General features: G+C 51.9%; 1 protein-coding gene across 1 annotated transcript in view; it reads right to left on the bottom strand.

Moving 5' to 3' along the window:
* Positions 1-14744, bottom strand: part of LOC115074654 (IQ domain-containing protein H-like) — a gene marked incomplete at its 5' end in the record, with an annotated part of 119976 nt that overhangs the window by 82718 nt on the left and 22514 nt on the right. The window contains 2 exon segments of the mRNA XM_029574294.1: positions 1619-1891; positions 12273-12448. Coding sequence (XP_029430154.1) covers positions 1619-1891; positions 12273-12448 — 449 coding nt within the window.

Genomic DNA, 14744 nt, shown 5'->3' with positions numbered 1-14744 from the left:
AGAATGAGGGGAATCCCCGGAGCCTGCTGCGCTCGGTGTCGCGCTTGGCGCCGGCACCAAAATGGCCGACTTTCCCGCGAATGGCGCGCAAGCGGGCGGCGCAGAAATTATTTATTTATTTATTTATTTATTTTTTGCTTTCTTGTCCCGCAGCAGACGGCAACGGCTTGGGAAAGACCGCCGGACGGTCCCCTCACAACAGCGAGAGGCTGCCGCTGAACCAGCACCCCCCCCCGAAGCCAGGTCGCCGATCCCGTGCCCCCCCCCCCCCTCCCGTGTCGCAGCCCGAGGACAGCTGAGGGCGAGGGAGGCGCGCGGCGCTGGAGCCGCAAGTCGATCAGGCCGACCTATGCGGCGGGAGAAGGGGAGGAGGTGGGGGGGGGGGAGAGAGAAACAAAAACGCCGAATCAACCGCGCGAGAGGAAAAAGAAACCCCGGCGCTTGCGCCGAAACGAAAACCGCTCCGGCTATCTTCCCCTTTTTTTTTTTTTTTTTAAATTAAATTACCGGGAACTGTCCCTCGCAGCGGTCCAGCGTTTCGGCCGGGGTGAGTGAGCCGGGCTCGACCCCTAGCCCAGCCAGTGCTCCACCAGCGGGGATGGTCCCTACAGGACCTGAGAAGCCCCGGGGAGCCAACGACCCGAGCCGCAGGCCCGACAGGACGAGCCACGAGACATGCCGACGCAACCGCGGGGAAACAGCGAGCGCCCCCCCCCCGGAGCAGCGACGCGAAGGAACGAAGAGCCGGAAAACAAGCAACAACTGATTTCCTTCATTTTTTTTTTTTTTTTTTTTTTTTTTACAAAACCCTGTCACTGACCACAGTCCTGGAGCCCTAATCCAGCAGGGGTGAGTGAACCGGGCTCCCCGGTGTCACCCCTGACGCTGCTACTGGTAAAGCCGGGTCCTCGACCCTAGCAGCGGCCTCAACCAGGGGGGGGTAGTCCCCTCAGGACCTCACAACCCCCCTGGGAGGCAGGGCGGACGGGACGTCAGTGACAATTTAAAATGCAAAAAGTCAAAATTCAACAATTCCCAAATAAAAACAACTATAGCCCAAACTGGCCTAAAACCAAGACAAAGAACCGACCCCGACGGAATACCAGAATCAGGTCAGGCAGGGCTGTGACTGGACCTGCACCATCTACTGGAGACAGAGTAAGACTGAGGGGCTGTGACTGGCACAGGGGCTTATATATGGCTCCGCCCACAAGTTTTAGTCTGTCTCCATCTACTGGTGCGGAGTCACAACCCAGGTGTCCTGGACTGATCCTGGTACGTACAGGGAAAGCAGGCCGTTCATGTAGCTGACTTATCTGGATATGTTATTACTGGCTAAGTTAAACCTGCTCATTGGCAGGTAAAACTTGCCCACATAACTTAGCCAGCTAAGGCTAAATATTGCTACTTAGCCAGATAAGTTATCCAGCTAAGTAGCTTATCCGGCTATCGCACGCTGAACGCACTTTCAATATCGGGCTCTAAGTGATAAGCCTGCCCCTTTCATGCCTTGAGATTGGTTACACTTAGCCAGTTAGTGGGGTGAAATGGTTTAAAGCATGTTCCAGCTGCCGGCTGCTGTTAGATGTAGCCTTAGTGAGATGATCGTGTACACTACCTGCTGTAGGCTGTGGATGTCGTAATCCCCGGGAGGAGTTGGCACCCCTGCACTGGCAAAGATCCTTTTACTTCCAGACTTGGTGTTGTACAGCTGTGCCACACCTGGCTCAGACCCCAGCACGGGGACATTGAGTATGTCGGCCACGGCCAAGTCATCCAGATGAAGGAGTCCTCCTACGATGTAAGCTTCTTTCCCTTGCGTCAGGAGCTTGATTCGCTGCAAAGTCCTGGGACTGTATTTTAGCAGAGTGGCTAGACACATGGAATGGCTCTGGGAAAGGAAGCAGATCAAAGCTGGCAATGGAACAGAACAAAAGTGCCCAGATCCCATTCCTGTCCCAAATCTGTCTGTGGCAGGAGGAGTAATAGGAGAAGGCTTATACACAGGTATTCTTTGAGCTCAGGCAAAAGCTATTCCTGCAGCTCAGATACAGACTTCTTCATATGCTGGGAAAAGACTGCATGTTCGCATTTTGAGATATCCACTGGATAAAGTGACTGTAATAATAGGCAGGCAGTGAAAGGAATGCAGTGTTATTCTGAGGAGCGCTGCAGGGAATGTGGATCCCTCACACCTGAGTGTAGTGCCGGGGAGCACTGCAGGGAGTCTGGGACCCTCACACCTGAGTGTAGTACCAGGGAGCACTGCAGAGTCTGGGACCCTCACACCTGAGTGTAGTACCAGGGAGCACTGCAGGGAGTCTGGGACCCTCACACCTGAGTGTAGTACCAGGGAGCATTGCAGGGAGTCTGGGACCCTCACACCTGAGTGTAGTACCAGGGAGCACTGCAGGGAGTCTGGGACCCTCACACCTGAGTGTAGTACCAGGGAGCACTGCAGGGAGTCTGGGACCCTCACACCTGAGTGTAGTACCAGGGAGCACTGCAGGGAGTCTGGGACCCTCACACCTGAGTGTAGTACCAGGGAGCACTGCAGGGAGTCTGGGACCCTCACACCTGAGTGTAGTACCAGGGAGCACTGCAGAGTCTGGGACCCTCACACCTGAGTGTAGTGCCGGGGGAGCATTGCAGGGAGTCTGGGACCCCCACACCTGAGTGTAGTACCGAGGAGCATTGCAGGGAGTCTGGGACCCTCACACCTGAGTGTAGTACCGGGGAGCATTGCAGGGAGTCTGGGACCCCCACACCTGAGTGTAGTACCGGGGAGCATTGCAGGGAGTCTGGGACCCCCACACCTGAGTGTAGTACCGGGGAGCATTGCAGGGAGTCTGGGACCCCCACACCTGAGTGTAGTGCCGGGGAGCACTGCAGGGAGTCTGGGACCCTCACACCTGAGTGTAGTGCCGGGGAGCACTGCAGGGAGTCTGGGACCCCCACACCTGAGTGTAGTACCGGGGAGCATTGCAGGGAGTCTGGGACCCCCACACCTGAGTGTAGTGCCGGGGAGCACTGCAGGGAGTCTGGGACCCCCACACCTGAGTGTAGTACCGGGGAGCATTGCAGGGAGTCTGGGACCCTCACACCTGAGTGTAGTACCGGGGAGCATTGCAGGGAGTCTGGGACCCCACACCTGAGTGTAGTACCGGGGAGCATTGCAGGGAGTCTGGGACCCCCACACCTGAGTGTAGTACCGGGGAGCATTGCAGGGAGTCTGGGACCCCCACACCTGAGTGTAGTGCCGGGGAGCACTGCAGGGAGTCTGGGACCCCCACACCTGAGTGTAGTACCGGGGAGCATTGCAGGGAGTCTGGGACCCTCCACACCTGAGTGTAGTACCGGGGAGCATTGCAGGGAGTCTGGGACCCCCACACCTGAGTGTAGTACCGGGGAGCACTGCAGGGAGTCTGGGACCCTCACACCTGTGTGTAGTACCGGGGAGCATTGCAGGGAGTCTGGGACCCCCACACCTGAGTGTAGTACCGGGGAGCATTGCAGGGAGTCTGGGACCCTCACACCTGAGTGTAGTACCGGGGAGCATTGCAGGGAGTCTGGGACCCCCACACCTGAGTGTAGTACCGGGGAGCATTGCAGGGAGTCTGGGACCCTCACACCTGAGTGTAGTGCCGGGGAGCACTGCAGGGAGTCTGGGACCCCCACACCTGAGTGTAGTACCGGGGAGCATTGCAGGGAGTCTGGGACCCCCACACCTGAGTGTAGTACCGGGGAGCATTGCAGGGAGTCTGGGACCCCCACACCTGAGTGTAGTACCGGGGAGCACTGCAGGGAGTCTGGGACCCTCACACCTGAGTGTAGTACCGGGGAGCATTGCAGAGTGTGGGACCCTCACACCTGAGTGTAGTGCCGGGGAGCATTGCAGGGAGTCTGGGACCCCCACACCTGAGTGTAGTACCAGGGAGCACTGCAGGGAGTCTGGGACCCTCACACCTGAGTGTAGTACCAGGGAGCACTGCAGGGAGTCTGGGACCCTCACACCTGAGTGTAGTACCAGGGAGCACTGCAGGGAGTCTGGGACCCCCACACCTGAGTGTAGTACCGGGGAGCACTGCAGGGAGTCTGGGACCCTCACACCTGAGTGTAGTACCAGGGAGCACTGCAGGGAGTCTGGGACCCTCACACCTGAGTGTAGTACCGGGGAGCATTGCAGGGAGTCTGGGACCCTCACACCTGAGTGTAGTACCGGGGAGCATTGCAGGGAGTCTGGGACCCCCACACCTGAGTGTAGTGCCGGGGAGCATTGCAGGGAGTCTGGGACCCTCACACCTGAGTGTAGTATTGGGGAGCACTGCAGAGTCTGGGACCCCGACACCTGAGTGTAGTGCCGGGGAGCATTGCAGGGAGTCTGGGACCCTCACACCTGAGTGTAGTACCGGGGAGCATTGCAGGGAGTCTGGGACCCTCACACCTGAGTGTAGTACCAGGGAGCACTGCAGAGTGTGGGACCCTCACACCTGAGTGTAGTACCGGGGAGCATTGCAGGGAGTCTGGGACCCCCACACCTGAGTGTAGTGCCGGGGAGCATTGCAGGGAGTCTGGGACCCCCACACCTGAGTGTAGTACCGGGGAGCATTGCAGGGAGTCTGGGACCCTCACACCTGAGTGTAGTACCGAGGAGCATTGCAGGGAGTCTGGGACCCTCACACCTGAGTGTAGTACCGGGGAGCATTGCAGGGAGTCTGGGACCCTCACACCTGAGTGTAGTACTGGGGAGCACTGCAGAGTGTGGGACCCTCACACCTGAGTGTAGTACCGGGGAGCACTGCAGAGTGTGGACCCTCACACCTGAGTGTAGTGCCGGGGAGCATTGCAGGGAGTCTGGGACCCCCACACCTGAGTGTAGTACCGGGGAGCATTGCAGGGAGTCTGGGACCCCCACACCTGAGTGTAGTGCCGGGGAGCATTGCAGGGAGTCTGGGACCCTCACACCTGAGTATAGTACCGGGGAGCATTGCAGGGAGTCTGGGACCCCCACACCTGAGTATAGTACCGGGGAGCATTGCAGGGAGTCTGGGACCCCCACACCTGAGTGTAGTACCGGGGAGCATTGCAGGGAGTCTGGGACCCTCACACCTGAGTGTAGTACCGAGGAGCATTGCAGGGAGTCTGGGACCCCCACACCTGAGTGTAGTACCGGGGAGCATTGCAGGGAGTCTGGGACCCCCACACCTGAGTGTAGTACCGGGGAGCATTGCAGGGAGTCTGGGACCCTCACACCTGAGTGTAGTACCGAGGAGCATTGCAGGGAGTCTGGGACCCCACACCTGAGTGTAGTACCGAGGAGCATTGCAGGGAGTCTGGGACCCCCACACCTGAGTGTAGTACTGGGGAGCATTGCAGGGAGTCTGGGACCCCCACACCTGAGTGTAGTGCCGGGGAGCATTGCAGGGAGTCTGGGACCCTCACACCTGAGTGTAGTACTGGGGAGCATTGCAGGGAGTCTGGGACCCCCACACCTGAGTGTAGTACCAGGGAGCACTGCAGGGAGTCTGGGACCCTCACACCTGAGTGTAGTGCCGGGGAGCACTGCAGGGAGTCTGGGACCCTCACACCTGAGTGTAGTACCGGGGAGCACTGCAGGGAGTCTGGGACCCTCACACCTGAGTGTAGTACTGGGGAGCATTGCAGGGAGTCTGGGACCCCCACACCTGAGTGTAGTGCCGGGGAGCATTGCAGGGAGTCTGGGACCCCCACACCTGAGTGTAGTACCGAGGAGCATTGCAGGGAGTCTGGGACCCTCACACCTGAGTGTGGTACCGGGGAGACCCTCCCATAGGACTGTAGCGCTGAGGACCTGCTGTAGGCAGTCTGGGACCCTCACATAACGTAATACAATCTTTAATCTTTGCTTTCTAATGTCCTTTTGTAGTCTAGTAGCAAGTTCCTTATGATTAGAGCTATGGCTCATCTTAAACAACCAATAAACTTCTCTGTATGGTCTCTGGCCCTGCAGACTCCAGGAGACAGTTTTTACCTGTGATGAGAGACATCACATTTGTTCAGACTGTCATTTTTGGAACAGAGGCCTCCACAGCTCACTTCCTCTAGTGTCTGATGAGCACCATGGGTGGGCTTTCCCCTCCCATCTAGACATATTTCATACCATTTATAGATTTTACATTTAACCTTTTGTACATTTTCAATAACATCTCTCACAGCTCTGCATTTCTCTCTGTATGATAGGCAGTGCATCCGTAAAATTCACTGGGGCACGACTTGCACGAAAGGTGCTATGTCTAAACAAATTCCTTCTGTCTTGCTAAACTGTTGTGTGTTGTATGCCTGAGCCTGCGCCTGATAAATCCATTATTAATAGCAGGCAAGGTTACGACCTCTGCTGTAGTTTAGCCATCTAAATTGATAAAAGCTGTTGAGGTGAGGCTCTATAATTGTTCACATCTTTACTCTGCTGCAAATGGGCTCATTGGGAATAGAAGTAATTACAGCACATCTGTATTTATTTGATCCACACTGAATTATCCGTCTGTCACTCAGAAAGGAAGCTCACTGCCTTGGGAGAAGAGCAATGCATCCCAGCAGCACTTCTGGCACTGCTGAAGGAACGCATCCAACCCCAAAACTATTGGAAACGGAGAGGGGAGATTCGGCACACCGGCTGCTAACGGCAGCAGCTGTTCTGCAGGAGGACCGAGCTCCGGCCTAGCTTTCATATTTACAAAGAACAAGTGGGCTTCTTGTGAGTGCACTGCATGTAATAATCTTAGCTGTAAGGGATACAGGAATGCATCTTTCTATCAAACTGAGTGCTCTTCGGAAGCAGACATGCAGCCACTGACGGAGCTTGCTCAATGAAAGGCAACATGCAAAACAGTGAGGAGCTCTTTGTCTACTCCTACCCTGGCTGAAGGAGATTATGCAGTACGTGGCAGAGCTTGGATTCATTTCTGCCCATCTTCAGTAAACAATCTCTTTCTTGGGAACAGAATTCTAGGCAAGTGACAATCCATACAGAATCCAATTCCCTAACAGCTTCTTCCATTCCGCTGTTTTTGTATATTTATGCTATTTTCTTTCTGGCTGAAGGAGCTCAGCTCTGCTTCATGTCTCCAAACCCCCTACAACCAGTGCTTACCATTCCAAATACCCCTATTAACTTTCCCCTTCCCCCACCCATCTATTCTTGGCCTTCCTCAACCATCACATAACATCTTCAACCTCCACATAATCAATGAGCCCTCCCTGAGCAGTTATTGGCAGTCTTCTATTAATCCTTTGCCTAACTATTGCCAACCTTTCCCTGTTCTACTACCCATCTGTCAGTGGCACTCCCTGACCTCTGCACTACCACTACCCTGACCTAGTTCCAGTCTTCCCCGATCCACTACCTGTCATTACGAATTCCTGACCTGCACACAACCACTAATATTCTTTCCCTGATCTCGCACCCAAAGGAAAATTGGTTCTTACCTGCTAATTTTCATTCCTGTAGTACCAGAGATCAGTCCAGACTCCTGGGTTTTTCCTCCCTTCCAGCAGATGGAGATGGAGAATGTTTTCTGACACTGCTTCTTAACCACATGTGCTACCTGCAGTTCCTCACTATTAATCTCACCCAAGCCAATCACCACAAATTTCAAAAAAACGTCCAAACTTTCCAAAACTTACAAAAATATGAAAAATATGTTTTGCTACAAAAAACAGAATGAGTGGGCGACTCTCCCCCTCAATAGAATGGGTGGGTTCTGGACTGATCTGTGGTACTACAGGAACGAAAATTAGCAGGTAAGAACCAATTTTCCTTTCCCTGTACGTACCCGGATCAGGCCAGACTCCTGGGATGTACCAAAGATCCCTACTCAGGATGGGACCTGGAGAGTCCTGCTCGCAGAACACTTTTGCCAAAAGATAGGGAACCCGTACCTCCCACATCCAGACGATAGTGCTTGCAATAGTATGTAGTGACTTCCAAGTTGCTGCCCTGCAAATCTCCTGTGAAGAAACAAGCTGAGCCTCTGCCCCACAAGACCACCTGAGAACGTGTAGAATGAGCACACAATCCCTCCAGAACTGGACAACCATGAATAATATAAGTGGAACCAATAGCCTCCTTAAGCCAACGAGCAATAGTAGCATTAGAAGCCTGAAAGCCCCTCTTCAGACCGCTCCACAGAACAAAAAGTGATCTGACCTCCTGAAGTCATTTGTTACCTTGAGATACCTCAACAAAGCTCTTCTTATAACTAACAATTTGAGCGCCCTCACATGAGGAGTGGATGCGTCCACTGTGGGAAAGGTTGGGAGCTCCACTGTCTGATTCATGTGAAAAGCCAAAACTACTTTGGCAAAAAAAAAGGTACTGTCCTCAACAAGACCCCCGAATTTGAAATCTGAAGGAATGGGTCCAGACACGACAGAGTCTGCAACTCAGAAATCCTCCTAGCCTAACATGTGGCCATCAGAAAACCAACCTTAAGAGTCAAGTCCTTCAGCGTCGCTCTCCGGAGTGGTTCAAAAGGAGCCGCACATAAACCCGAGGACAAGATTAAGATTCCAGGATAGACAAACCCGAAGTGGAGGACGCAAATTCTTTGTCCCCCTAAGGAACCAAATAATGTCCAGATGTGCAGAAATAAAGGACACGAAGACAATCTAGAGCTGCCACTTGAACTTTAAGTGAGCTGAGACACAAGCCTTTGGCAAAACCTTCTTGCAGAAAGGACAAAATGTCAGAGACTGATGACCTGAGAGGGCAAACACCTTTAGCGGAATACCAGGACTCAAACACCTTCCATACTCATACGTATGAAATATTAGTAGACTTTCTCCAGGCTTGCAACAACATAGTAATGATTGCCTCTGGATAACCCCTATGTCTCAAACGCCACCTCTCAAAAGCCATGCTGCTAGACAAAAGTGAGCAGCCTAGTCAGAAAATATGGGTCCCTGATGCAGAAGACCCTCCAGTTGATGAAAACAAATCAGTCCATCCAAAGTCAAGTTGACCAGCTCCGCGAACCACGGATGCCGTGGCCATTCCGGTGCCACCAAGACCACTTCTCCCTTAAGCTTTTCTATGTGACGGAACACCTTGCCCTTGAGCGGCCAGGGAGGAAAGACAAAGAAGAACCACTCCCTGGCCAAGATAGTACCAGAGCATTGACGACCTCAGCCCCGTGCTCTCGCCTCAGACTGAAAAATTGAAAGGCCTTGGCATTCAGACGAGTTGCCATTAAGTCCATATGGGGAGAGCCCGCTGCTCGTGAATGAGCTGCATCGCGGACTCCAACAATTACCACTCACCTGGATCCAGCACTGTCCGACTCAAATAATCCATTTGAACGTTTTCTACTCTGGCTATATGGGATGCCGCTATTTGCTCCAGGTGCTGCTCTGCCCAAAGAACTAACTCTTGTGCCTCTTGGGCTACTGCTTGACTCTTAGTTCCGCCCTGACAATTGATATAAGCCACTGTTGTCGCATTGTCCAAGAGAACCCTTAATGACCGACCTCTCACTAACGGTAGAAATTCCTGCAAGGCTAAGCGGACTGCTCTGGTCTCTAGCCAGTTGATAGACCATGCAGACTCTTTCAGGGACCAGCCACCCTGAGCTGACTGGTGCTGACACACTGCTCCCCAACCAGAGAGACAGGCATCGGTAGTAACTACCACCCAATCCAGAACTTCGAGGTCCACATCCCGGACAAGACTGGTAGTTAGAAGCCACCAGGAAAGGCTCTCCCATGCAATGCCCTCGAGTGGTAATGGAAACTGAAATTCCTCCAAGACAGGGTTCCACTGAGCCAAATGCGCTCTCTGCAACAGTCTCATGTAAACAAAAGCCCACGGCACTAATTCCAGTGTCGAGGCCATAGAGCCCAGAACTTGCAAATAATCCCATACTTTGGGCACCTGTAACTGTAACAACTGCCGAATCTGATCCTGCAGCTTCAGAACGCCCTTCTCTGAGAGATACACCTTGCCGACTAGAGTGTCAAACCGAGCCCCAAGATACTCCAGGGACTACGTTGGTAACGCTACATTCACTCCCAACCTAGTGACTGGAGCACATAAAGAACCTTTTGAACCGACTGAGGACAAAGAACCTCTAACTTTGCCCTGATAAGCCAGTCATCCAGATACAGATGCACCAAAATCCCTTCCTTCCGAAGCGCCCCTACCACCGCCACCACCATCACCGCAGCATTGACTTTAGGGAGAGCAAAAAGTTCCAATGCCTGTTCAGGCAATGGATAGAGCTTCGCCATGGCCCTTCCCACCTTTAATCCAGAAGCGGGAGCTCCCCATTCTGCTTCCACCAGCTTCTTTACTGACCTGTGATACAGGAAGGCCATCAGGGACCCGGCATCCCATCCAGGACCGCATCTGCCCCTTCCAAATCAGAGTTCTCCTGGGGGATGTTAACCCCAGAACCTGAAAAGCCAAAGGTAGCAAGGCATCAAGCTCTTCTCTTCTAAAAAGACGTACTACCTTCGGTGACTGGGACTGATGGACCATCCCCTTGACCCGCACTTCCGGCCACCAGGTCCACTGGATCTACCAGAATATCCAGGTCAGGAGCCTCCAGTGCTCTCTCACCAGACTTATACGACCCATCCTCCCCTGGGCCAGAACCCAAGGGGGAACCCAGCAACCTTTGAACTGGGGAAATCCATTGTTTCCCAGAACAAATTTGTTTTGGGTCTACCATACGCCCCTCAGTTGACGGGGCTGGCTGGGACTGCAAGTCCCTAGCCACACAAGCTGCTTGGCCAGGTAAGCCTCATACTACAGAGCACAAAATCTGTAGAAAAAAGCCTAAATGCTCCTGACCCTGGCAGGAAAAGAGCCAGAACCCAGCAGCATGAGGCCCCCTTCCTCCTCAAAATCCCCCTGATCGCATCCGGAACTCGAACGGGCTGGAGAGAAGCGTGGAAGGAGCATCCCCCTCCTCCCCCAGCAGTGCAGTAATGGCCAACGGCGAATCCAAAATGGACACCGTTCCTGCGCTGATCGGGAAAGGATCAGCTACCATCTGCTGGAGACCAAGAAATACTGAGGAACCACAGGTAGCACTTGTGGTTAAGTTGCAGTGTCCATAAAACTTTCTCTATCTCCATCTGCTGGAAGGGAGGCAGGAGTCTGGACTTATCTGGGTAAATACAGGAAACTATTACTGGCATTCCCCCAATCTCTACATAATCATAGCTAGCCCTCCCCAATTGGCCATAACTAGTTTTCCTCCTACTCCTGTCCAGTCATTGTTAGCCTAGACCTCTCTACATGAACAAGAAGCTCTAAGCTGGATCTTCACTGGTGCTTGCATATTTTTTATAAACTCCCTTGTTGAGTTTTCCATCAATTCTTCCCTTGATAGCAATGTAGAAAATAAAGACATTAGCCAGGTAAGATCATATAAGAGGCAACACAGTGAACATGAAAAATATGTTCTTGTACAGCCCTGTTAGAGTACTTTGCGCAAACAATTTAATGCATTTGGTGGGAATTCTGACTAGCCCACGCTGCCTGCAACCTCTGCAGCACTTATAGCTGTGCATGTTGCTGTAGATTTTCCAAGGGAAATCTATGGACCACAGAGCATGCGCGTTCAAAGTGGCTGCAGGCTTTGTGCCTGCTGTGAGTATGAGCAGGCACTCACAGCAGCACTCAAGGCAGAATAGTGCGCAGAGATCTGAAACTGGAATTGCGTGGACTGTTCCTCCAATGCCTCTTTTTAACCTGGCTATGAAGCCCCTGTGGACCTTTAGTCAGACAGAGGATCAATGGCTTTGCAAACTCTCCTTTTTGGCTCAGAACTTTCACATTTTTGTACAAAACAATTCAATTTTCTGGATACTACATTATATCCTGCAGTTTTCACCATCCCCAGAGTGGAAGCGGACGTGAGGGTGAATTCTTCAGCTCTGCAGTCAGTGCAGAGGGCAGAGGCAGGCTAGTCATACTGATCTGATTATTTAGTGAGTTAGGGTTCCAACACATTGTGGGGTCTTTGGCCCTTCACTGCCTGCCATGGCTTGTGGAAAATCCAGGTCGGAGAAGGTTTCAGCCACGTGGGTTAGTAAGTTCCACCGCCAGATGCACAAAACTAACATGGGAGAGTTATTTCCAAGAGTCTAACTAGTATTCTAATCAGTAAAGCTGTTAAACTTTCAGTAATATATTTTACTGATGTGTGCCAGAGCGTTGCAAGTTATAACATTTCCAATTTAATTTTACGGCAGCCCTGAAGCGGCAGTAATTAGAAGCCCAAACTCACCGGGAAGCTGTTTATAGCTTCAGGGGTGAGGATTTTGAACCTGTCCTGCAGGTCATCCATGTCCTGGGGGTTGCCAGATCTGACAGCTGCCTGTAACCCCAGGAGTTTAGAGTAATACTGCAGCGTCTCTTCCTGCAGCTCCAGTGGGCAGATATAAATGACATCCACATTGGAATCTAGAACAAAACAGAATCCATAGGGTTACTTCAGACTGTGTGTGTGTGTGTGTGTGTGTGTGTAGATGTGTGTGTGTGTGTGCAGATATGTGTGTGCACGTGCGAGCGCAGAGTGGAAAGCTGGGGGTGTTGCCTCTTTCTCTCTCATTTCATGGCAACCTTTCAGATACTTCCAATCCTCTTGTAGGCTGAAAGGTGCAGAGAAGCTTCCTCGCTCCTTGGCATGTCTGAGCAGCAGTAATTGTCCTCCCTAGCCATAGGTCCGGACCCATCAGCTCCATTCGGCATGAGCTGTGGATCTGAGCCGACAGGTCACAGGTATGCAGGACAGACTGCATCAGGACCCGGGTTATAATTCATTGTTGCTGCAGAGGAGGCGCTCATGGCGTTTCCAGGAAAACACAGGGCAGCATGGTTTCTCCTCTTTCTCCTCCCACTACTGTAATCTTACTTTTGAAACTAAAAATGCTTAATAAAAATACAAGCAATGCTTTTTATGGACCCGCAGCTCCCTGTTGGACTATTACCAGGAAGCGTGGAAGGCAAGGGGACAGAGTGTTTGGAGGGAGCTAAACGGATTGGGAGAGAAATTAGAAAGGCTGGAAAAGCAATTATTTTTGGATATTTTTGTAAAACATTTCTAATAATGTATAAGGTGATGCTTGCACATACACATCTGGACAGAATTCCACTTGTGAGGACAGATGTTCTATTACAGTGTCCTGCAGTGAGCAAATAATTTAATTTAACCCCAAATGTTCTACCACAAGAAAGCTGCAGCCATATCCTTCTGAACCAGGTGAAGATCATAGTCTCTTTGACATTTAATCAATATTCAATATCACTTTCATTCAGTTGCATTTTTTATACCTATGGACATTTACCTTAGAAGCAGAAGTTAGATGAAGGTGTCTGCCCATTAAACCATGTTCTGATTTTATGAATGTGTGGAGGTGAGCCACCTAGCACTGGGTGTAAGTGGCACATAAATAAATACATAGAATAAATTACATTCAGTCTCTGCCAGCAACCTGCCCACTGTGTATGAAGCAGGCACAAGCAGCAAATCTTTTTCAGAGGAATGAAAGCTCCAGATGGGTGGACATCGGAGGAACATCCAAAAATATGTTTTCATGGAAAGGGTGAAGGATGCATGGAATGGACGCCCAGAAGAAGCAAAACGTGCTCTATGTTTAAAAAAGGTAACAGAATGCAAAATGTGGAGATAAGTAAAGAGGATCCCTAGTGGCAAATGAGAATGGTATAGAAGCCCGGGTAACCTGCAGGGAGCGTTAGTGCCGGCTCAGAACAGAAGTGGTGTGAAAGTATTCATGGGGGTAACCCGCAGAGAGCAGCAGCAGGGGGCGAGGGGACCAGGAAGGCTAGTGGGAATCTCGTGGTTCATCCATTCGGGGATGGAGGAAGTTATCACCACTGCATCTCTTGGGGGGGTAGGAGAGTTGCTGAGAGGAAACCATCTCTTGGGGCGAATGTCCCTTTAAAGATCCGCAGGGAGGGGGGCCGGAGAGCAAGGGCAGGCACATTAACCTCATGTTAATATGAATGAATCATTCTGCAGAGATTTGCATGCAATGCAGTGCATCAATATTGCACTTGTGGGGGTCAGATTTGTTTTTCTGATATTAGGAATACTTGCACAAGTGCTGCTGGTTTTAGCATCTGATGCCACATTATTGGTGCTGAGATACTCTGGCCCTGTCTGAAAACGGACCCACTCATGTTCTGTTGCACTTCCCTATCTGGACAATGGGAGCTTATCCTTGGGGAAGGCGATTTCCAAAGGGATGTAACTGTCCAAACCAGTGAGCCTGGTTGTATTCAGCTATGCCTACGGGAAAAACATTCCTTAAATCAGGCCCTACATGTCCCTGGACCTGGGGGAGTAATTACAGTTTGAAAGACCCAGGCACAGTCTCTCCCTCCTCAGCCCAGCCGCGGAAAGAGCAGGGGCAGGGTCCATGGGTTCTTTTGAGCTCATGTAACGTCAGCGAACTTTCAAAGTGAAGCTGGTCAGGAAGGACCAGGGCTTGCTGGGCCTTTCAGGGCACGCACAATGAATATGCATGAGATTACTTCCATTGGGGCCACCAGGGCAAGTTTGCTTAGTGGAAATGGCCCCCCTGGGGAGAAGAATTTTCAGAGCTGTCCGGCTGTGTAAATTACCTTGGGTGAGAACGGTCCCCCTCAGGGCGTCTAAACACACGTGCGGACCTTCCCAGCGTGCAAACCTGTTACTTGCATTAGGAAGAGGTTGGCAGAGTACACAGTGTGCATA

Source organism: Rhinatrema bivittatum, chromosome 13, assembly GCF_901001135.1.
Source record: "Rhinatrema bivittatum chromosome 13, aRhiBiv1.1, whole genome shotgun sequence".
Classification (NCBI taxonomy): domain Eukaryota; kingdom Metazoa; phylum Chordata; class Amphibia; order Gymnophiona; family Rhinatrematidae; genus Rhinatrema; species Rhinatrema bivittatum.
Note: the sequence above shows the minus strand (reverse complement) of the source record. Positions and strands in the feature narration are given on the sequence as shown.